The following is a 24,643-nucleotide window of genomic DNA, read 5'->3' on the forward strand; positions in this document are numbered from 1 at the left end:
AAGATTATCTCCCAGAGAAACTAAAAGCTATAAAATTGAATAAATAAGACTCTTAAAAATATGCACATATATTTTAAAAAGTTATGTAATCAAATAAAATTCAAGCTATTTTTCAGAAGCTGAAGAGATAAAGGTGTTTGGAGTAGTGGGAGTAATATGTTTCACATACATTTGAAGACGGAATAAAATAAGAAAGGGAAAGAATAGAGCGTGTCTCAGAGGTACCGTCCAGTGAGAGTTTTTAAGAAGAGAGTGGAAAACAATTGGTTGAACTGAGTCATTCTTAAATATTCTGACCTTTTCTAAATATTTCAAGTGAATTTTGGCTAAACCATCATTGAGATTCAGAAATGTCGGTATAAGAGCAACATATTGCATAACATTAGGATTTAAAATATTTATCCTTTAGTTGAAATCTACAGATTCGTGAGGCTGGAAGAGATTTTAAAGGTCACCTTATTCAAGCCTCTAGTATTATAAAGGAAGCTCAAATAGGTAAAGTGGCTTATCTGAAGCCAAAAGATGAGAAATATCAGAAATAATCCTGGAGACCAGGCTTCCAACTTCTGGATGACTGTTTTCTCTACACTATAAAAGTATTTTCTGAATGAAAACACAGTTACACCATTTTTTAAAAATTTTGATGTCATTCTAAACCCCTGTGCTGAATGTCAAAGCATCAAAGAATTTCTCCTTTCTTTGATGAAATAGGGAATTATTTTCTTGAGACTCTCAGAAGTCGTGTAATGCCATTTGCTCCTCTGAAATATATCCTAGTGCAATAGTAGATGGGAATTTAGTAGGGAGTTGGAGGTTATAGATTTAACACATGTTGAGCATGTAAAGAATGCCAGCAATTGCCCTACAGCATTGTAATATGCCATAGTTACATTAAAACAATGTGTATACAAAGATATAGATGTAAATGAATTAAATGAATTATTTTAGAAAAATTTTTAATTAGCACCTTGAGGGGTTTCAGGACACTCACAATTTTGATGAGAAAAAAACTAAAACTTCCACTAAGAAAAGTGAATGAATAGAAGAAAGGTTATTATTTTGTTGTCTTTAATTAAAAGTGAGTAAGAAACTCACTTAGAACAAGACTGAACAAGACTGTAGCAGATATTCAAAACCACTGTTCCAGATATTCAACAAAAAAGTCTGTACTAAAATGGTACCCACCCCAATTCTTTCATAATCTCATCACTCACATTAGCTTATTTTGGTACCATGATCAAAATGATGACATCTGTAGGGTTTTGCTACTGGTTGATTAGTTTCCCTGGTCTATTATTCTAAGAGGGCAGAACTATGTCTCCCTTGTTTCTTGTTCATCATTGTAATTTCCAGTGCTACAATGCCTGTCAGTTAGTAGGTGTTTAATAAATGTGTTGAGGAAAGGAATGAACCAATAACAATTACAATTCTAGGAAGTCATATAACAAAAGAATAGAAGTTGTAATAATAAAAAGTTTTTTTGTGTATGTATATATATATATAACTAATGATATTAGTTAATAATATGATAGTTATAACTATATTATTAGTTGTATATAGCATTACATATCATCAGTTACATATATAGCTATTCGATTGTATATATATATATAATTACATATATAGCTATATATAATGAACTATATTATATGTAACTAATAGTATTAGTTAACAGTAGTTACAACAGTTAGTAATTGTAACTAAATAAATATATTCACTTCATTTTATATATATGTATAAACAAGCTGAATTCCATGTCTACTAAAACAAAGTTAAGATAATAATTTTCATTTATATTATGAGCACGAAAGTGTGCTATGTAGCTTTAGATACTGTGTAAAATAGATTCATATTAGTCTGGATTAGCTTAAGTATGGTCTCCTGGGTAGTTAAATTAGATTAAACCAGTTTAAAAACAAAGGATTCAGTTTTACTCCAATATATCAGATGACTGTGGATGAATTTCCAATGAATATTTCTATGGTTAGTTTTCTTGATTGCCCTAGTTTACTTAAATTCATTTAGAAAATATGTATTTTCCCATGACTATATGCAAGATACTGCTCTAGGTACAGGAAATAGAAATACAAGGAACATATGGCTCTTGCCTTCCAAGAGTTTCACCTGACAGATTCCTTAATGAGGAGTTCAGGAGCATATAGAACATCAAAGGAACAAGAAACTAGAAAATCATTGAAGTCAGTAGGACAATTGAGTATTATCAAAATAGGACAAAAATTATAACTGAGAGTATGACACAGTTAACTGGCTGGAATACATAAATATATTAATGCTCTTTGGCTTTAATTATAAATTATACACAGTTTTAAAGACTACATTAGGGTTCAAACAAAAAGGGTTATGTACCTTACTAGAAATACCGTGTACCATTTGAATATTAATTGATATTCTATTTGAAACAGGTGTGGCTGCTGACCGAATAGCAATTCAGTCTAAGGGTCGATACACGGCCAATCTATCCCCTCAGAATTTGATCTCTTGCTGTTCCAAGAACCGTCCTGGATGCAATAGTGGAAGCATCGATAGGGCTTGGTGGTACCTGAGAAAACGTGGGTAAATAGCTGCTCAACATGTGTTTCTAGGATTTTTATGAGTGGTGCATTGTGTTAGAACAAGGAAAATAATTAATCCCAAGATTTTTACAAAAAATACTTAAAAATATGTATACTACATCTACATGAATACAAATATTATGTTACAGTTAAATATATACTATATTTGTTATCTATTGATATTAGAAGCTATTAGAAACACCTCCTGAAGAATGTATACATTTCTAGCTAAATTAATATTAATTTTACTTTTGTAGACTCAAGTAAATATTTTCTCTTTGTTGCTCTGAGCCAAGTGAGTCCCCACAGACAGAATAAAGTAATCAGGGTTGCTGCTCTCTCTGCTGTGCTTTTCAGTTACCCAGATTGATGAATAGATAATGCCAGGTAAAATTAGGCTAAAAATAGGAATAATAATATAAAGGAATAATTTACAGTTGTTTCAACTCATCAGTATTGTTCATTAATTGTCTCCACCCCATTTGATGAAAAATGGGGAGCTGCATTTCCTTGCTTTCATGTAGGCTGATACCCATATAACATCCTTGTGTCTGCTATAAGAGCTGATCTACTAAAAAGCTGAGTTATTCAGCTAAGGAAGCTGCAGCTGATAAAGAGTGTTGTATATATGTACTGCTCACTTGATCTTCATCATCCACTCAGTGCTCTGGATCTGCTATAGGACCAGTTAGATGCTATAGAAAATAGTGGATATCAGATTTTGATGGGTTGCAATAAATTGCTTTAAATTTTTTCATATGTTTTGCCTAAAATGTGGTACTTTGAATGGGCAACTTGGGCTGATACTTTCCTCTTGTACTAGTGCTTGGTTGGCTGGCATTTTGTATTATGATAAAAAATAAGCGCTCTTTAAGAGCTTAAAAATGTAAATTATCATTGACACCCAACTAAATCTCATTGTATTGGATTGCTTGGGGTGCTGTAACAAAATTCCGTAGACTTAGTGTCTTCAACAGCAAACACTGATGTTGTGGAGGCTGCAAAATCCAGGACCAAGCTGATTTGGTTCTTGGTGAGTGCTCTCTTTCTGGCTTTGAGATGGACACCTTCTCACAGTGTCCCCACATGATGGAAGACAGCTCTGGTTTCTTCCTTTTCTTATCAGGGCACTAATCACATCTGTGATGGCCCTACCCTCATGACATCCTTTAAAGTTAATTATCTCCCAAAGGCCTACCTCCAAATATCATTACATTGGGTATAAATGCTTCAACATATGAATTTTAAAGTGACACCATTCAGTCTACAGCACTCATCATTTAACACAAATGTAATGCATTTAATGCAATATTTTTTAGGTTGTTTGTGTGAGTGTTTTCAATGGTTTTGCTTTTGTCATGTTCTTTCCTCAGATTCTCATACTGTGTTGGAAACTATTACGTTTTCATGAACCAATCCTAGTGGATACTTCTATGGCCATTTCAGCATAGAATTTCTACAATGCCATTACCATGATTTTATTTCCTTTACAATTTACCTTTTTATCCAATATTATTATGTTTGAATTGGTGCCAAATAATTTGTACTTTGCTATGTTTACTTTCAAAATCAGAAATCAAAATAATTTCCTCTCTCTTTTAGATAATACACATGTCTGATAGTTTTCTATTTTATTAACATTTAGTATTATATTAATATTATACTATTTCCCTCAAAGTACCACAAACTACAGATATATAATAGTTTGTATTGTGTGAACATATAACTTAATAAAAATATACAAACACAAAAACAAAACAAAATAAAAACTTTAAAGCCAAAACTTACATAATTTTAATATCCCATCTGGGAATAGTCAGATTCATTGTCTTGTTTATATTAAATTTAGCTCTTCCAAATTATAATTATATAAATAGGTTAAAGGGGTCCTTCCCCTATTAATATTACCACAGACTTAATATTGACAGCCATTTTTTATCTTCAGGAAATTCTATACTGCAGATAGAATTATTTATTAACAATTGTTTGAAGCAAGATTTTTTAAATTATAATGAGAAAATAAGAGGAGGGTAGGGAAGCGTGTAATGTCATTGAGCTTCTGTGTTGGAGTCTGTCACTATTTTGAAAATTATGCATGTAAGTAACCAGAATAATTTATGAATGTTTATTTCAGTAAGATTACATATAAAAAGGATATTATGACATTCTCCTAAATATTACCTTTGCTTCTTTGCTTATTCCTCATAGACTGGTATCCCATGCATGCTATCCACTTTTCAAAGACCAAAATGCTACCAGCAGTGGATGTGCCATGGCAAGCAGGTCTGATGGGCGAGGAAAACGGCACGCCACGAAGCCATGTCCCAACAACGTAGAAAAATCTAACAGGATCTACCAATGTTCTCCTCCATACAGAGTCTCTTCCAGCGTAAGTACAAATGGCAAGAATCAAGAATAGTTGACTTTCTCAAACGTATATAGCTCTGCTGTAACTAAATTTAAAAACTCTTTAAAACTATTATATTCTCAAATGTTATATTTTCATGTATAATTTTTAATATTCTTAAGGATTTTCAGTTTGGGTATGATGTCTTATCTTTGTAATATTAGCAGTGTAAAGGATTGACTTAAATTTTAAAAAGTCCAAGGAAATAGGGTTTTAAAATTATGTTTCATAATATGTATATATACATATATTTTAACTTGACAATTAAAAGTTAAGTTAAACACTTTTTCACTGACTTTTTTGTGGTATTAGCTCATTTTATCAATCCTTTGTCTCACTCAACAAAATAAGTTAAGAGGACCTGGGTCTAATAGAAAAAAGACTCCCTTGGATTCTAGTTTGTCTGTTAAAAGCATAGGCAAATTTACTTCTTCATATCAGTGTTCCCCAAGCCTTCTTGTTTTCAGAATTTGTGAACCTCCAGTGCTTCCTAATTATCTCCAGAATACAATTCGGTGTTCTAACCACAGCACACTGGCCTTTCATGAGTTGGTTTTGACATACTACTTTTATACACTCATGTCTTGTCAGCATCTGCCACTCTACCCAGCCATAATGCTCCTTATATATAGAACTAGTCTCTGTTCCCCAGGTACACCATGCTCTGTTACACTTTTCCACTTAGCTAGGTGATAATTCCTCTGATGCAAATGGTTATCAAGCCTTTCCATCTAGAATGCCAAACAAATGTCAAGGCCCAGGTAAAAACTTCATCTTCTCTGTGAAGTTTTCCTTGATTTCCAGGCAGAATTAATTTCCCTTTTTTGTTTGCAGACATAACACTTTGTGCTTGTCTCTACGATGGATCTTATTATATAATAATGAAATTAGTAGTGTCATTCAACCAAAGTGTAAATTCCTTGAGTATAGGTGCAGGGTCAATATTTGTTCCAGTCATAGTTCCTGGCATGTACTTTGTGCTCAATTATGAATGAGTGCCCTGCCTCCCTGCAGAGGACTTCATTATACATTAGGGGACATCATAGAAATATTTGTACTAAAGCTACTAAGACATCTAACTAAACAATCATTTGGGATAGCTCTTGTGAGAAAAAAATTAGAGATACTATTAATCTCCACTAATTAAATATTGTTTTAACTTACCTTGTTTATTTTTTCTTTATAGCCATAAAAGGCTATTGTATTTTCTCTCCACTCCAAATTTACTATTTGGTGATCAATGTCATTAAAACAAATGGGTGCATCTTGTCTTTAACAATTTCATTAATGTAGCATAATATACTTGAGTTTTTCAAAGTACAATTGAGAGTAAGTTGCAAACACTTAACATTGTACACCAATCAATAGGTTTAATATGCTCCGATAACAATGATATTGCTTATTCATATTTTTCCATCCAGGAAACTGAGATAATGAAAGAAATCATGCAAAATGGACCAGTTCAAGGTAAGCTTGGATGAAATATGATTTTTTCTTATTCATTCCTTTAATAAACAACATTACATTGAGCTCATGTAATAGGAGTTTAATAAAAGAAAGAAAACTTTTACTTTAAGAGTATCCAAAAGGCTTCAACAGTTCTAAAATGAGTTCAATTATGAGAAATATGATTACCTATATCTTAATTAGCTGCAATTTTATTTTCAGAAGATAGACTTGTTTATAAATTGAATTCTTAAATATTAATGACACATTTGATGAATAACTCCGAAGTCTTTCCAAAGTGATCATGGGCCAACAGAAAGTCCAACATGAAATGCCAACTGACTAATTTGTAATGAAGCTTACTTTATTTATTCAGTCATATTTAAGAATCATACATACAGTTTTCTTATCTTCAGTATAAATGGATTAGGTAGTGGATTGAAAAAAATGAGGATTAATATTTTCCTTCTATTAGCTCAAAATAAATGGAGTAAACTAGTGTAATTTTGCGTTTTACAAAAGGTTTTCAATTTTGATCAATTTTGTAAATGTTTTATTTAGAGTAACAGTAAATAATGAAATCATACAGTTACTTGTTGTACATTGCCTTTGATTTATATCATCTCTTATGATAATTTATTCTGCTTACTTGTTGAATTTTATTTTGCATCAATGACCTGAATAAGGGTAAACTCACAGAATGTGTTCCCTGTGTAAACATTGGCTTGAAGTGCATGGAAGAACAAATCCAACGAGGTCTAAAATGAAAATTTAGGTTGTGAATACTGAAGGGCCCAGAATATATTATCAACGCAGTGGAATAGAAAATAGGCCAAAATTAAATGTAAAACATTTGGTACACACTTAAGGAACTGTTGCCAATTTTAATTTTTCTGAATACTGATCTAATTAGTATCGGTTAAATATATATAGGCAGGAATCATGGATTTTATAATTGTGTTGGATGAATTTTTATTGATCATTATCACCACTTAGCATTTATTGAGAAACCACAGCCTACACAAACATGTCCTGAATTTAATTTTTAAAAATTATGGGACATTACCCAAAACCTAAAACAAATGAAGAGAAATTTTCTGTTCCCCCTTACAGCTGTGTCGTTTGTTGGTTATTTGAAGAGTGAGGGAATTAATCTCTAATTTCAATGCATGCTCCATTAAGTGGTGCTTGTGGGACAAATTTAAAAGAGCACAGGCATTTGGACTCAAGGTTACACTAAAATATCCCAACTTTGGCATTTGCTATTTAAATAACTTTGAGCAATTTACTTAACCTTTCAGAATCTTCAAGTCGTTGTATTATTGTTTCAAGTGTTTTTTTTTCTTTTTCCCTCTCTCTCTCTCCCTCTTTTTTAATCAAACAATTTTGAATTGTAATTATTTAAAATTGAGAAAATTTAAATACCTTAGATTTATTTCATGACCCTATACTGAAATGCTCATAAATTTCACAGAATGAATCAAAAATAAAGACATAACATTTCAAAGCAATAAAACAAAAATGCAAGTTATTCAACATTCATTTAACAAAGATTTCTTGAGAACCTGCCTCCTGCCAGCATAAGCCAGGAGCAAGAGATGAGCAACAATTAAGCCTCTCATCCGTGTTATAATTCTGTATCATGAGTTTGCTGCAGTTTTCCAAAAGTAAAATTGTATGATTGTAACTTATATAGTTACATATTCGTGAATTTATCAAGTCTGTTTGGTATCAGAAACTGCAGAAAGAAGCCATCTTTCAGGTAATTATGGTGGCTTCTCATCCTTTTTCTTTAGTTGGCGGTGTTTTTCAGGAATAATTAATATATTTATGATGCTTAGAGGAAAGTTGAATCATAAGACCTGCAAGAGTCAATGGGGCCGGGCGCGGTGGCTCACGCTTGTAATCCCAGCACTTTGGGAGGCCGAGGCGGGCGGATCATGAGATCAAGAGATCGAGACCACAGTGAAACCACGTCTCTACTAAAAAATACAAAAAATTAGCTGGGCGTGGTGGCAGGTGCCTGTAGTCCCAGCTACTCGGAGAGGCTGAGGCAGGAGAATGGCGTGAACCCAGGAGGCGGAGCTTGCAGTGAGCCAAGATCGCGCCACTGCACTCCAGCCTGGGCGACAGAGCAAGACGCCGTCTCAAACAAAACAAAACAAAACCAAACCAAAAAAAACCAGAGTCAATGGTTCTACAGAAAAGAAAAGCCCCTTGCAATATCTTCACATTTTTATAAATGGATAGAATGCTGGTTGACTCTTCTTGCTATAAATGTTACAGGATTGCCTGGCCTGGCATTTCCCCTGTCTCAGTATGAAAGAGTGTAAAAGCCAATAGAACCCTGAATGAATAACTTTGTGTACATTCTTCTAGAATCTGTAGGATTAAAAATAAGTATAGGTGATGGATAGAGAACAAAAGCAGAGATCTGCATAGAGTACAGTTACATAAATTCTTAAAACCCTCTAGGAATGTGTTTTAAAGTAGATAAAGAAGTTTTAACCTGTTTTGCGACTATTTGTACAGCATCAGAAAAGGCATAGAACATTAAAAAATGAAACAAAAACTGCAACATTGAAAAGTTATATTTAACTTTGGAGTGTAAGCTTTTTTAAAGGATCTGTCAAACACTAGTTACCTTACTTCCTATTTTATTTAAAATGCTTGTCAAATTAAGACAAGTATTGTACACAGTTATCAAGCTATACATATCTAATCCCAACTAAAAATTTTCAAATTCATATATTCTAGAAGAGAAGTTTAAAGTCTTCACCCTGAATTGCCAAAGCCCTTCAACAAAGCAGCACACAATAGAGAGATGAAGTAATCTAGGTGAGGGAATGAAGGAGAGCTTTCTAAAGTATAAGCTCTGCTTTTTAAAGTGCACAACATTGCTTATCTCTTCAGAGCTGGGAGGATGAAATCCTGTCAAAGTTTTATTTTGCGAGGAGTTTGCTTTTTTATTCCAACTGACAAAAGAAAGGTTTATATTTACTTATGAGGATTAACAACAATTGCTTTAAGCCCAGTTTGCTAGGCTCTGCTAGCTTAATTGGGGTTTTAAGAGGCTTATGGTAAAGCACAAGTTTAGTGGAGAAATAGCAATCACTGACCAAGTATAGTGTACTTTTGTTGCAAGGGCTTAATTTTTGGTAGTAGCGTCTCTGTTGATTAAGACTAGATGGTGTTTTAAAAGCATAATGTGTACTTAATATTCTAAATAGCTAAAAGTTGTTTTTATAAGATAACAAAATTATTGCAACTAATTAAATTAAGTAGGAAAGAAAATTAGGCTGAATTGCACAGCCCCTTCTTAGATTCAGCTCCTTGCAATTTACCCACTGGTTGTTCCGTGAAATTTTCTGGTGGTTTTTAAAGATGATATTTTAATACTGTGCCATTTGTTCTGTTGGATTTTATTTTAGCCATAATGCAAGTCCGTGAGGATTTTTTCCATTATAAGACAGGGATATACAGACATGTTACCAGCACAAATAAAGAATCCGAAAAATATCGAAAGCTTCAGACACATGCAGTCAAACTCACTGGGTAAGGCAATTTAAAAAATTCATTGAATTCTTTTGGAAAATGAAACTGAAAATAAGAATATGCAGTGTTTTAAATGCTAGAATCCCCTTTGTAGGAGAGATTGTGATACAAATGAAAAATGATCTAAACCTTGCCACTGTTCAGTCATTATTTTAAAGTCCAGTAAAAGGCTAACTCAGCATTCTGGGAAAAATGATCATTTCCTATCTCTCACTTCTTGTGACTGTGTCCTTAAGAATCTGTTCTAAGGGCAAAGAACATATATTATTGAAATAAATTCTACATATGGCATAATCAAGGGAAGAGAGCAAATCCGAGGCATATTATGGTTTGGGGAGATGGTTTTGAATAGAATTGCAAATAGCAAAGGTTAAGCAGGAAGAGAAGTAAGGTCACCTATAATTCAGTGTAAGGTTACTTTATATTTATGTGAGAATTGTAGAAATTAGATTGATCATTTTTTTAAGTAAAATATATTAATCTATGCAAGGGCAAGAAATAAGTTCAAAATTTGGTGGTGGCATTTCAAGAGTGAGTAATTTTACAAATAGGCTGTAATCTGAAAGACAGTGTGGTTATGAGACCGCTTTCCCAGCACCTTCTCAATTTTATTCTGACTAAAACATCTCATAATGTCTCACTCTAGTTCAAATGAAATGCTACAAAGTTTCATTTTCCATCTAAAAATCTCACTCTTCTCATATTGCATATTATGGTAAATAACTTCATTCCCATTGAACGTGTCTTTAATGACTTAATTTTATTGAGCCTACGCAAAACAACCTCACCTACAATCAAATTGTTGTCTTCTCCTTACTGATCTTTGAAACACCTTTAAGTCACTTCTAAGCTATGTAGACAAGCTGTCCTGTGTGATGCTTCCTTAATCGTTGTCCCTCCTTTATTTTAAATACTCTAATATTTCAATTACAAAATTATCACATTTCTTTGAATCTAAGATAATACTAATTCTATGACTTGTGCTGATTTCATGAATATGAAAATACATGTATCTTAGGATTGAAGAATGTGATTTTCATGTTAATGTAGGATACTGAATCTACAAAATTGGAAAAAATGTAACGTGTGTGTGTGTGTGTGTGTGTATTTATAAATGTTTTTTACCATTCCTAGACAATAACCTCTGTTGAAATCTTGGAATATTTTTAATGAATCTCCTAGATATATAATTATTGAGAAACAAAGGAAGGAAGAAGGAAGGAAGGAAGAAAGGAAGGAAGGAAGGAAGGAAGGAAGGAAGGAAGGAAGGAAGGAAGGAAGGAAGGAAAAGAAAGAAGGAAAGAAGGAAAGAGATTTCACAGGAAAACAAGATAGTGCAGTACTTCAAATTTTTTGAAAAGGAAAATTTTGCTAACGTTTTCTCTAGCAGTATATAAAAATGCCAGTTTCTCAACATTCTTTCAAACACTGGGTTTGAAAGAAACACTTTTCCATTTTAATAGGGTTATAAAACTGAATAGTTTTAATTACTCAGCATCACTTGCCTTTGGAAGCCTATGGTAGCTTCCTATTACCCTACTTTTTAAGGTTATATGGAACAAGGTGCTTGCCTTAATTTTTAAAAAGTGTATCATTTTTAATAAAATGAAGATATACTCTCTACTAAAATTAACAACTTAGAAAGAAGATAGTAAAAAATATCAAATCAGGCCAGATGTGGTGGCTCATGCTTGTAATCCCAGAACTTTGGGAGGCCAAGGCGAGTGGAATGCTTGAGGCCAGGCATTTAAGACAAGCCTGGCCAACATGGTGAAACCCCGTTTCTACAAAAAAAATACAAAAATTAGCTGGGCATGGTGGCAGACGCCTGTAATCCCAGCTACTCAGGAGGCTGAGGCATGAGAATCTCTTGAACCCTAGAAGTGGAGGTTGCAGTGAGCTTAAATCTGCACTCTGGGCAACAGAGTGAGACTCTGTCTCAAAAAAATATTCTCAAATTATGTCATATTAATGCTCAAAGATCATTATTATCATATTTGGTAAAAAACATGTTAGGTAAGTCTTCTCTTGCTCTCGCTCTCTCTGTTAGTGAAAAGTTTGACAAACAAAAATAGAAAGACAATATAGGATATGTCATTTAAAACGATTGCTATTCAGGCTAACTTTACTTGAATTTAATAAAATTTAATTAAAAGAGATATTTTTGATTCTTCAACAAAGGATAAGTCCTTGTCTAAATCTCTCTTTATTTATTGCAGACTCCAGGCCGTCTTAGCTATTCAAGGACATGAAGAAGCAATTTCTCCTTTTTCTTCTCTGTAATCATTTCTATTTCTACCACCATACAAATAGTGTTGTTATCCCTCAGATTAAAAAAAAAAACTCAGCACTTTTTTGGACTCTGCTTCCTCCACACTCCATTTATGTTCACTCTTTACAGCAAACTCCTTGCAAGATTCGCCTGGAATCACTTTCAGTTTTCTTTCCAATCTTTCTTAAACTGCACCAATCATGTTTTCATTACTCCCGTCCTCTTCACAAAAATATCTTATCAAAGGCATCCACATTGCTAAATTCATTGGTCAGATCCCAGACCTGCCTATCCTCTTCATCTGACTTTTTTCTTATTGGCCACAACTTTGCAGTGTACTTTGCTGCATTTTTCCCCCTGTACTTCTACACTTCTTAATGTTGACATGCCCTAGTCTCAGGTCTTGGTTCTTCTCTTGCTTCTAGTCTCACTCTGTGTCTGATGAGCTCATCATTCTCTGAGTTCATCCTGGCCTTAAGTGCCATCTAAAAGCTGACATCAACTGAATTTATATCTCAGCTCAGACCTCTTTCCTGAACTCCAGACTCATACATTCTATGACCTATTTGACATCATCACCTGGATACCTCATTAGGGAGGTAAATGCTTCAAATTCAGCACTTCCAAAACCGAACTCCTGATCTTCTCCCTTTATTCTTGCTAAACAACATCAATCTTTTCTATCTTAATTAATGACAACTCTGTTCTTCCATATTCTCTGCTGGAAGCCTTGGAGTCATCCTTTATTCCTTTACTTCACAATTTACTTTCAATATGTCACAACCTCTTTTGGCCCTTTCAACCTATATCGAGAACTCAACCACTGTTTACTATCTGAACTACCATCATCCTTGCCTAAGTCACCATTACCCATTATTTTGTACCTGGATTATTGAAGTAGCTTCTAACAGATTTTACTGCATTGATCTTTGCTCCTTGACAGTCTAGTCTCAACATAGAAAACAGGGTATTCCTTTTAGAACTTTAGATCTTGTTATTCTTTGTCAGAATCCTACAATATATTCCCATTTCCATCACATTAAAAGCCACATTTCTCACAATGGCTTATAAATGGCCAACATATTCTGAGGACTCTCCTTCTTGCCGACTCCCACTCCCACCAACTTTCTGATCTCCACTCCTACCCATCTGTACCTTGATTTCCTGCTCTAGTGATTATTTAGTGTTTCAGCAACATGTACCCCAGTACCTTTTCCTCTACCTAAAATGCTCTTCTACTGTATATCTAGTTCCTTAGTGTCTGTGTCTCCACCCAGTCTCTGGTCAGGTCTCACCTTCTTCTTTTTTTTTTTTTTTTTGTTTTTTTGAGACGGCGTTTTGCTCTTGTTGCCCAGGCTGGAGTGCAATGGCACGATCTCGGCTCACCACAACCTCCGCCTCCCGGGTTCAAGCAATTCTCCTGCCTCAGCCCCCCGAGAAGCTGGGATTACAGGCACACACCACCACACCTGGCTAATTTTTTGTATTTTTAGTAGAGATGAGGTTTCTCCAAGTTAGTCAGGCTGGTCTCGAACTCCCAACCTCAGGTGATCTGCCCACCTCGGCCTCCCAATGTGCTGGGATTACAGGCGTGAGCCACTGCGCCCAGCCTCGGTCTCACCTTCTTAATATGTCCTCCCTGGCTGCCCTGTTTAATTTGTGACTTGCCCTCTGCTCCAGCAATCCTGATCCCCCTACCTGCTTTATTTTTAAAAATTTTATACAATTATCACTTTTTAACATCATATATAATTTAATTAGCTTTTTTATGTTAATTGTGTATTGTCTGTCTTCTTTACTAGAATGACTTCCTGTGAGAGCTGGTGTCTGTATTATTTACTGATGTAGCCAAACCACCAAATACGGTACTGATCCACTGATCAGTAATGCACTTAATGTTTTCTCTTTTCAATGAATGAATGAGTTTTTTCCTTATATTCTGCACTAGTTTTCTTTTGCTGTTACTTATCTTTACATAGAGAAGTTATTCGTCAAAAAAAAGTAGATTAGGGAGAGATTAGAGGAGAGAGCTGAGGCACTCTTCAGCTTTCATTCAAGTTTGTGAATGTTGAACCTGTGCTCATCAGATCAACCTTTTCTGTTATCCAGGATAGTTTCTGTTATCCAGGGAGTTCTGCCCTTAGTTCATAGCTCAGATAGTTTGATGGGACTTATAATAAATCCCTTACTACTACTCTTTGCCTTACTTCACCCTGCTGCATCATTTAGCCATCACCCCTGAAGGGCTGGCCTGGACTTTGGCAACCCAATTGGCTTCTAGTATGAAATTTCTTTTTCAGCTGACTCCCAGTGGGTAGTACGGGAAGGGATTGACATCTGATCGCATTAGCTTGCAAATGGTCCTCATTACAAAAATCTTAAGGGGTGTTTCTAGACTGTGTGATGTACTTCTAAGGGGAAATTTTTCCTCTGCAGGTCCAGTGGTGCAGGGGGACGGTTGTGGTGAGTGCTGTCTCAGCACTCATTTTTACTTTGGTACAGAACAAAAGGTTTTTTTCTTATTCCTCAAAGTTGTGTTTTGAAATTATGGCCATTTGTTTGAATTTATTAAAGATAGAAATCATTAAGGTCTTAAAATTCATTCCATTTTATTGTGCTTTTCCATTCTTAATTGTTCTGGGGCTTTTCGGGAAGGTAAATGGAATAAAATGTCTTAACAGTGTCACTGTAACTGGAAATTCAGCTCTACCTAAGTTCCATTTCCAGTAAGTGTAAAAGTCTAATTTCTTCTAAACTTTTTCCTATATATGTTTCATTATCAATTTTTGCCCAATCTAGGGGCATCCTGGATCTAGGAAAAATTTTCTACCACACACTAGGTGATTGACCTATACTTTTCTGTTATTCATAGAACTAAAATTCCATTCACTGTTTGGAGCCTCCCTTGATTTATTATAACTGACCATTTATAATTTCTACCACCTATTTAGTCATACTGGTCATGTTTTCTTTTCTCTAATTCTATATTCATTCATGCTTAATTTGAACAAGATATAAATGTGTTTACATTTAATCCTCTATCACTGTGTATTCACATTTGATGTGTCAGTTGCAATAGTGAATTCACTTTTATAAACTCCTAGAAAATTGGGATCTTTATAAATTTACTTTACTCATGTAACAGTTAAGGCCAAGTCTGCTAGTAGGCAAATTAGTTTTGGAAAATATATACTTTTTAAATTTTACAAATATCTTAGGTCACCTGAGCATTGGTAGGTGCCCTGGAGCAGTTAGATTTTAATTCATTTCTCCATTAGGATTTCCTGATTTGGTAATTACTACATTCAAGAAATAAATGCATTAATGAATTAGAGAGCAATCAAATAGCTCAAGTAAGTAAATATTCCTTATCAGAGAACTTAATATACTCCTAAGAAGTACCTAACTAATGTATCACAACAAATTATGTTTGCTGCACTTTTTGTAGAAGGTGAAACTATTAGATTTAACTTATTGAACAAATGAATTTGATCTTCTATCAAGTGCCCAGAACTGGGAAATACAAGGATGATTGATTTATAGTCCTCCTGTTAAGGAGTTTAGCGGGTGAAGCAGATACATTCTCAACTGATTCTAGCATAAGGTGATAAAAGCTATATATTCCCATACATATAACTCACACGACTGTGGTAGGTAGATACAAACCTGAAACACATATATTTGCTCCTAATAGCCTTATTTCCCTCCTCTCTCTTCCCTTTCAAAAACTCTGTCATCCCCATTTTGAATGCTATGGCTATAAATGCATTTAATTGAATAAATAACACCATTTATTTTGAAATACGGCCTTATTATATATGCCAATAAAAAGAGGAAAATATTTCTGATTAAACTAAGAAACTCCATCGATTATGGTACGAATCTCAATTTTAGAGATGTTAAAATGTCAAAAAAGTGTGTTTTACAATCAACAAAATATGGTATTTCGGATTTTGATCCCAGCCAATATTCTCCATATTATGGCCCTATTCCACATCTTAGTGCCCATTAGAATTTGCCTTGTGTCCCTGTCCATTGAAGGTGTAAGCTTTATTTAATCCCCAAGTCTCAAGTTGGTTGTAATGCATTAATGCCATTTACTTTTGCTGATAAATCTTAGGAATTAGGGCAATAACTTAAATGAATAAATTCAACAGTAAAATTTTTATAAAATTACAGGAAAGAATTAGTATAAACGTTGACTTTTTTTCATCTTGTCATCCCTGTTTGTGGAGCAGAATCTTACCGAAGATATACAGTCCAGTCCTAGCTCATCTTATTGTGCTTTGGTTTCTTGTGCTTCACAGATACTTTTTTTTTTTTTTTTACAAATTGAAAGTTTGTGGCAACCCTACATGGAGAAAGTCTAAAGGTACCATTTTTTCCAACAGCATAGTCTCTGTGTTACGTTTTGGTAATTCTCACAATATTTCAAACTTTTTCATTATTACATGTGTTATGGTGACCTGTGATTGGTGATCTTTGGGGTTATGATAGTAATTGTTTTGGGGTGCCACAAACAGTATCCATATAAGATGGCAAACTTGATTGTTAAATATTGTGTATGTTCTAACTCTTCTACCAATGGGGTGTTCTCCCATCTCTCTCCTTTCCTTAGGCCTATCTATTCCCTTAGACACAACAATATTAAAATTATGGTAATTAATGGTCCTATAAAGGCCTCTAAGGGTTCAAGTGAAAGGAAGATGTATTAGTCCATTCTTACACTGCTATAAAGAACTACCTGAGACTGGGTGATTTATAAATAAAAGAGGTTTAATTGACTCGTAGTTCCACAGGCTGTACAGGAGGTATGACTGGAGAGGCTTCAGGAAAATTACAATCATGGCCAAAGGGCAAAGGAGAAGCCATATCTTCACATGGCGATAGGAGAGAGAGAGAGAGAAGAGGGAAGTGCTACATACTTTTTAAACAACCAGATCTCATGAGAACTCACTATTACAAGAACAGTAAAGGGGAGATCCACTCCCATGATCCAGTCACCTCCCACTAAGCCCCTCCTCAATACTGGGGATTGTAATTCAACATGTGATTTAGGTGGGGACACAGAGCCAAACCGTATCAGAGTAGTCACACATTTCTCACTTTAAATCAAAAGCTAGAAATGATTAAGCTTAGTGAGGAAGGCATGTTGTTGGAGATTGGCCAAAAGTTAGCCCTCATGTATTAAAAAGTTGGCCAAATTGTGAATAGAAAGGAAAAAACCTTGAAGGAAGTTAAAAGTGTTAATCCAACAAATATACAAATATTAAGAAAGCAAAGCAGCCTTATTGCTGAAATGGAAGAAGTTTTAGTGGACTGGAAAGAAAATGAAACAAGCCACAACATGTCCTTAAGCCAAAGCCTAATTCAAAGCAAGACCCCACCTCGCTTCAATTCCATGAAGGCTGACAAAGGTGAGTAAGCTGCTGAAGGAGGGCTTGAAGTTAGCAGAGATTGGTTCATAAGGCTTAAGAAAGGAGGCCATCTTCATAATATAAAAGTACAAAGTGAAGTAGCTAGTACTGATGGAGAGTAGATAGATGCTGCAGTTGCAGCAAGTTATCCAGAAGATCTAACTAAGATAATTGATGAAGGTGGCTACACTAAATAACAGACTTTCAATGTGGATGAAACAGTCTTCTATTGGAAGAAGATGCCATCCAGGACTTTTATAGCTAAAGATGAGACATCAGTGCCTGATATCAAAGCTTCAAAGGACAGGTTGACTCTCTTTTTAGGGTCTAAGATAGCTGGGCACTTGAAGTTGAAGCCAATGCTTATTTACCATTCCAAAAACCCTAGGGCCCTTAAGAGTTATGCTAAATTAACTCTGCGTGCATTCTAGAAGTGGAACAATAAAACCTGGATGACAGCAAATCTGTTTATAACATGGTTCACTGAATATTGTAAGCCCACTGTTGAGATCTGCTACTCAAAAAAAAGATTCCTTTTAAAATATTGTTCGTCATTGAAAATGCACCTAATCATCTAAGAACTCTGATGGAGATGTGCAAGGAAATTAATGTTGTCTTCATGTGTGCTAACACAATACCCATTCTGCAGCCCATGGAACAAGAGGTAATTTCTACTTTCAAGTGTTATTACTCCAAAATGCATTTCATAAGGCTATACCTGCCATAGATAATCATTTCTCTGCTGGATCTTTGCAAAGTCAACTGAAAACTTCTGGAAAGTGTTCTGCATTCTAGATGCCATTAAGAACACTTGTGATTCATAGAAGTTCAACATATCAACATTCACAAGAGTTTGGAAGAAGTTGATTCCAATCCTCAGGGATTACTGTGGGTGGATTTTGAGACTTTAGTGAGGAAAGAAACTGCAGATGTGGTAGAAATAGAAAAAGAACTAGAATTAGAAGTACAGCCTGAAGTTTTGACTGGATTTCTGCAATTTTATTTTATAAAGGCAAGGTAGAAAGTGGTAAGAAGACATATGATAGATTTGGCCCAATTTTGAAGATCTGAGAAATGTCACTGAGGAAGTAAAGTCTGAGCTGGGATTTATGGGTTGTATAGAAACATGCAAAGGGCGCAACTTGTGTGAAGTCCCTATGCTTAGAAGACTACACAACACTGTGTGGACACAAGGAAGATTGTATTTGCTGAATCACAAAAGGCAGGACTTGTAGACTATATCACAGATTTTTGTCGAGGATGTTAAGTATGTGGTTAAAGATATAAAGAGTAAAGGAAAGTAATTGAAGTTTTTAAGTAGAAAAGTGGCATAATCTTTGTTTGCATTATTTAAAGATTGCTCTGAGTATAAAGAGTGTGACATAGAGGCAAATTTCAGTATTGCAAGTAAAAGATCAGAGTTTGGACTTGGTAAGATGGTAGAAGAGTTGGGAGATATGAGTGGATCAAGACATATTTAGGGAGAAAAGCTATAAGACATGATGTGAGCTTGTAATGGGACATGCTGAAGGAGAAGTCAAGAGTGATCTACCTTTAAAATTATGGCGGGGAATGGTCTCATACAATGAGATGGAGAAAAAGTCTACTGCGGGATCTCATAGTTTAGAGATGTTTTCGAGACATTAAAGTGCCAATGGATATCAGACAAAAACAGGCAGATTTATTGATCTCTCAGGAGAGAGAAAAGTTGAGCATGGATAGGGCTACACAGAAAAAGAAGGAAGACAGACTGATTGAGACTAAGCCATGAGAACATTCAATATTTATTTACTGACTAGAAAAGGATGAGTTTACAGAGACAGAGTGGGAGAAGGCCAGTGAGATTTAAAAAGAAAAAAGTAGGAGAGAGTTGCTAACGTAGGGTTTCTTAGAAAGCTGGAAGCCTGGAAAGGCTGGTATTCAAAGAGCATGCATAGAAATCGGTCTTAGAGAGGGGACCAAGTGGTAACTCTATTGTATCTGGAGAGAAAATGAAGTTAGTTGAAAACGTTATGGTGTTTAGAGTAGTGGTAAGTTTAGAAAAATTTCTGTTGGATTGCCTCTTCTATCTTTAGGCACTAGAAGATTAGGTTATCTGTAGAAAAAAGATGTGGTGGGAGGAGAGGGATATATAGTTAGAAATGTGAGGAAAATTAGATAGTTTGTGGTGGTCATCTGGGTATTTAGGAGGGGAAGATGACCAGGGGCACCCAAAGGGATCATTAGGCATTGGTAATAGTACCTTTCTGCCCTCTTGTGTGTGCTTTCTGCAGTTGTGGTCAACTGCTCAGCTGTGTGCAAAGAGAAATGGGAAAATGAGTTGATCCAAGACTGATGATTTTCCAAATGGGTGCAATAAAAAGTCAGAAAAGAAAAAAGGGTTTAGGATATGCATAACACATCAGCTCAAAGATTGATATGTTACTAAAATGACAGAAAGACTGATAAATGACATAAGACTGATAAAAGGAGAGAATTGAGGAATTTGGAGGAGATAGAAAAATGATTGAGTCAAAATAGACTCAAAATATTTAATAATTCAAATATATTAATAGAAGTTTATTTTTGTTCACATAATAGTTTGTCATGATAATTCTGATTTTAAGATTCTTTGGTTTCTTTTTTATTTGTTAGATTTTTAAAACCATTATGAGAAAATAAAGTAATTACGTAATAATAAGGAAATAATATTTTACAGGTTAAGAATACAGTTTTATAAACTGATTAAAAGCCATAATTTTCTATTTTAGGTGCCTCAATATGTAGTTATAAACCACTGATATCTCTATATCTATCTATCTATCTATCATCTATCTATCTATCTATCTATCTATCTATCTATCTATCTATCATCTATCTATCTACCTACCTATCATCTGTCTGGCTAGCTCTGATTAAAGATATTTGCCGTTTAGGAGAGCATGAAAATAATGCCTCAGTATTGAATTTTAATGTATTTTTACCATATTTTACATACGAATAAATTTTAAGAAATCCTAGATCACAAATTATTATTTAGGGCAATTACAAATTATTTGACGTAGTTTTATTGGGGCCACCACTTGTTTTTCTCCATTTATCTTTTCTTTTTCCTCTGTCTTTTTGAATAACAACTGAATGCTAAGTCTGAATTTTCATGCTATGTTATGTTTAACCTCTGGCAAATTGATCAATTCAGAGCAGATGTTTTAATTAGAGGTTCTTAATGCATGGGGAAGTCTAAGACAGTTGAATGAACATTTCTACTATGCTTATTTAGCAAATGCAAATAAATGTGCGATAATTAGTGTAGACTTTGCAATAACATTTAATTCGGGTGTTAGAATGTCTTTCGATTGCAAAAGACTTCTCTCTTCCTTGCACTTTTCTTTTTTCGTGGGGTGCACTGGTTTGAATAACAGTAGCCACTACCACAAATAGACTCAAAATATTTAATAATTCAAATATATTAATGGAAGTTTATTTCTTGTTCACATAATAGTTTAGGATGCGTGCTTTTAGTTGTTGGGTGACTCGCCTTTATATGGTTTCAGGGCTTTGAAGCTCTTCCCATTTTCTTGATCTATCATCTGTGAGGGTCACAGGTTGTGATCTCATCCAGCCTAAGGACAATGAAGAAGAGCATAAGGAAGTCTTCTTAAATGCACTTCTTAAAGCCTTAACTCAGAAAGGATCCACAACTCCATTCATATTCCTTTGGCTAGAACTCATTCAATGGCTCCACCCAAATGCAAAGGTGACTGGAAAATGAAAAGATTTGACAGGAACATTTTAATAGAGTTATATTTTGGAGTAGAATTCCAAATTTGCATAAATTTTAAAGCAAAAAACCATTAGAGATTCAAATTTTGAGTTTGTAGAGAGCTACCTTGGTCTATATCTCTCAGGGTCTCTGAGATTTTATGTTCTCTCTTTAGAGAGTCTTCACTGAGAAATTTAGAGAATCCCTGCTTTATAAGCTTGAACAGCCAGGTGCAATGGTGTGTGTCTGTAGTACCAGCTACTTAGGAAGCAAAAATCTTGTTTGAGCCTAGGAGTTCAAGAACAGACTGGGCAACATAGAGACCTTGTCTCAAAAATATGAATAAAGTAATACATTCTTTTGATACCAACTATATCCATAATCACTGTAGTAGAACTATCACTAAACAACTGTAGTAGAACTGTCACGAAATACAACCCTCATACTTTTAAAATCCTTTCGAGATGGGAATTATTATTTCATTTTGCCAGAAACAAGAGACTGAGAATGTTAAGACAACTCTTCAGGTTATCTGACTTCAAAATTAATGGTCTATGAATACTGTATCTATATGTGTACACATATGTGTGTGTGTGTGTGTGCATGTGTGTGTGCGTGTGTGTGAAAAAGAAAGATCCAGTCTCAAGATTCCTCAAAGTCTGGTCGCCTCCTAGGTTTTCTCAAGCAATTGCTCTATTCCCTCTTTTACTAGAAAAGTCTTTAGGATAAAAACAAATGCAGCTTTTTTAATATCTAAAATTAAATTCTTACTTGATTTGAACTACATGTTTTATATATAGATTAAAACATTTGCTTAATTTTTCAATAAGAAACTCTTTAAAAACACATAATACATGCCAAGTACCATGGTAGGCATTAAGAATACAAATATCAATAGAATAGTGCCTCTGTCCTCAGCATTGAGAGAGAGAGGGAGGGAGGGGGAGAGAGAGAGAAAGAGAGAGAGAGAGAGAAGCAAGTGCCAATGTCCAATGTCTTAAGTGTGTAGATGGAGATAGGACAGGGATATACATTGAGTAGTGAAGATGTGCATTATCTAGGAAGGCACATAATTCCAAATCTGGGGACCAGGGAAGGTTGCCAGGAAAAAGTGACACCTACTGTGGAATGTAGTCGGGCAAGTAGAAAGTATTAAGGATATATGAAAACAGAAGGCTGCTCCAGGAAATATGAGCAGGAAATGCGTAATCTCACAGGGAGATAGAATATGACATATTAAAGAATCTGAAGGAACTCATGGGTAAGTGTAGAGCAAGGAGGAATCCAATAAAAAATGATACTAAGAGGTAGCCAAGGCAGGGCGCCATTCTTCTATTTAATGATGACTACTTACTGATCTTGGAGCCTATCCTGGCTTTCTTCACTGTCTCTGAGTTTTCTTCACATTCTTCCATTAATTCTATATTAACTTACATGCCTTTGCACCAACATTGTTTGGTTTACAGTGTAAATTCCAATACGTGTTCATGTGACATCTCTTTTCCCCATATCCTTTGAAATGATGTTCCTGATAAAGAGACCAATATGTCTTTTACATTTGCAAGCAGTTCAGTTCAGCATCCTAGTTCTGAGTCATTCTACTCTGAGATAAATCTGAGTTCAGAAACTGTGACCAAAGAAAAGAAAGAGGATTTCAGTAAACTGCAAGGCAAGTAGCGGAAGCTGAATAACATTTAAAAAGTAAAACGAATGTTTTCCTGATGCACTTTGGCAAAGATGAGCTCCGGGAAATACATACATAAATTTGCCTGACCTTGAAGTCCACATAGTCTAATAGTGGAGACAGCTACATGGACAGGTAATATTGTAAATTCATTGGTTTAGAAATGAATGGCATAAAAGTATATAGAAGCAAAGAGAAGAACCCTACCTGAGCATGTGCAGGTGCTGCAGAGATGGTACAAGTGAAAACCGGAGTAGAAAATGGCCCAGAATTAAAGGCGAACATGTTAATTATTCATTTGAGCATCCTCTACTGTGAACTCTTTATTGTTGTTCTTTGTTCATTTTTCTAGTAGAGTGCTAGTTTTTAAAACTTGTTGTGTATGAGCTCATTATGCATTGAAAGCTGTCTTAGTTCCTTCAGACTGCTGTAACAAAAATATCATACACTGGGTGACCTACACAACATTTATTTCTCACAGTGTTGGAGGATGGAAAGTCTAAGATTGTTGTACCAGCATATTTGGTGTTTGATGAAGGGCCTGCTTTCTTGTTCATTGATGACTGTCTTGCTGTGTCCTCACATGGGGGAGCTCTCTGTGGTGTCCTTTAATCCTATTCATGAGGATTCCACCTTCATCAAGTAATCACTCACAAAGGCCCCGCCTTGTAATACCATTGCATTGGGAGTTAAGATTTCAACATATGAATTTTGAGGGGACGCAAACTTTGGGTCCATAGAGAAGAAATATCCCATTAGAATATTGACTAAACCCCGTTATTGTTGGGTTTTGTAATTTTATTTCTGATGGTTTTGACCCGTATAGTATTTTAACTTTTATTCTAGATATTTAAAAGTTGTATATTATACTAAATATTATGTTACATATGTTATAATATATAACATATAATATAATGTATTATATATAACATATTATATAATTATATGTTATATATTAAAGTAATTAATAAGTAATATTCAAATTATAATTTAAATATTAAATAATAGTTATTAAATTATTATTACACATTATTAAATTATTATGTAATTATGTCAAAAGTATGCCTGAAAGATATTTGGGCATATGATGTGTGGTGAGGATCTAATTTTTTTCTTCAAACTCTGAACTAAAAGCTTCAATATTGCATAATTAATAATGTACCTCTTCCTCACTCTTTTAATGCATTTTATTGCTTATTAAATTCTTATATAAATTTATTAGGGTTTGATTCTGGAGTGTCTTGTTCAAAATACTATTATAATTCAATGTATTCCACTTAGTTTTACTACCAGGTATTGTATGCATTGCTTCATTGCTCTCATTTTTCTTAATATTTATGTACTTATTTTCCTGTTTATTTTTCCAAGTGAGATTAAAAAACAAAACAAAAACCTCAGAACAACTTAAATTGATTTTTTTTAACTAATAAAGAAGATAATATAGATATTTTTACTTTTTAAAAACTACTATTAAGTACCCTGTGTTTTGCTTTCTTTAGATAAATGCTATATTTCAGGGATTCTTACATTGAAATTTTAAAGGCTTG

At 34.5% G+C, this 24,643-nt stretch overlaps 1 protein-coding gene across 1 annotated transcript in view; it reads left to right on the forward strand.

Moving 5' to 3' along the window:
* Positions 1 to 24,643, forward strand: part of TINAG (tubulointerstitial nephritis antigen) — an 80,719-nt gene that overhangs the window by 34,115 nt on the left and 21,961 nt on the right. The window contains exons 6-9 of the mRNA XM_032140398.2: positions 2,424 to 2,574; positions 4,782 to 4,962; positions 6,402 to 6,447; positions 9,858 to 9,981. Of these exons, the coding sequence (XP_031996289.1) occupies positions 2,424 to 2,574; positions 4,782 to 4,962; positions 6,402 to 6,447; positions 9,858 to 9,981 (502 nt within the window). The remainder of the gene's footprint in view (positions 1 to 2,423; positions 2,575 to 4,781; positions 4,963 to 6,401; positions 6,448 to 9,857; positions 9,982 to 24,643) is intronic.

Source organism: Hylobates moloch, unplaced genomic scaffold (genome assembly GCF_009828535.3).
Source record: "Hylobates moloch isolate HMO894 unplaced genomic scaffold, HMol_V3 SCAFFOLD_20, whole genome shotgun sequence".
Lineage (NCBI taxonomy): Eukaryota > Metazoa > Chordata > Mammalia > Primates > Hylobatidae > Hylobates > Hylobates moloch.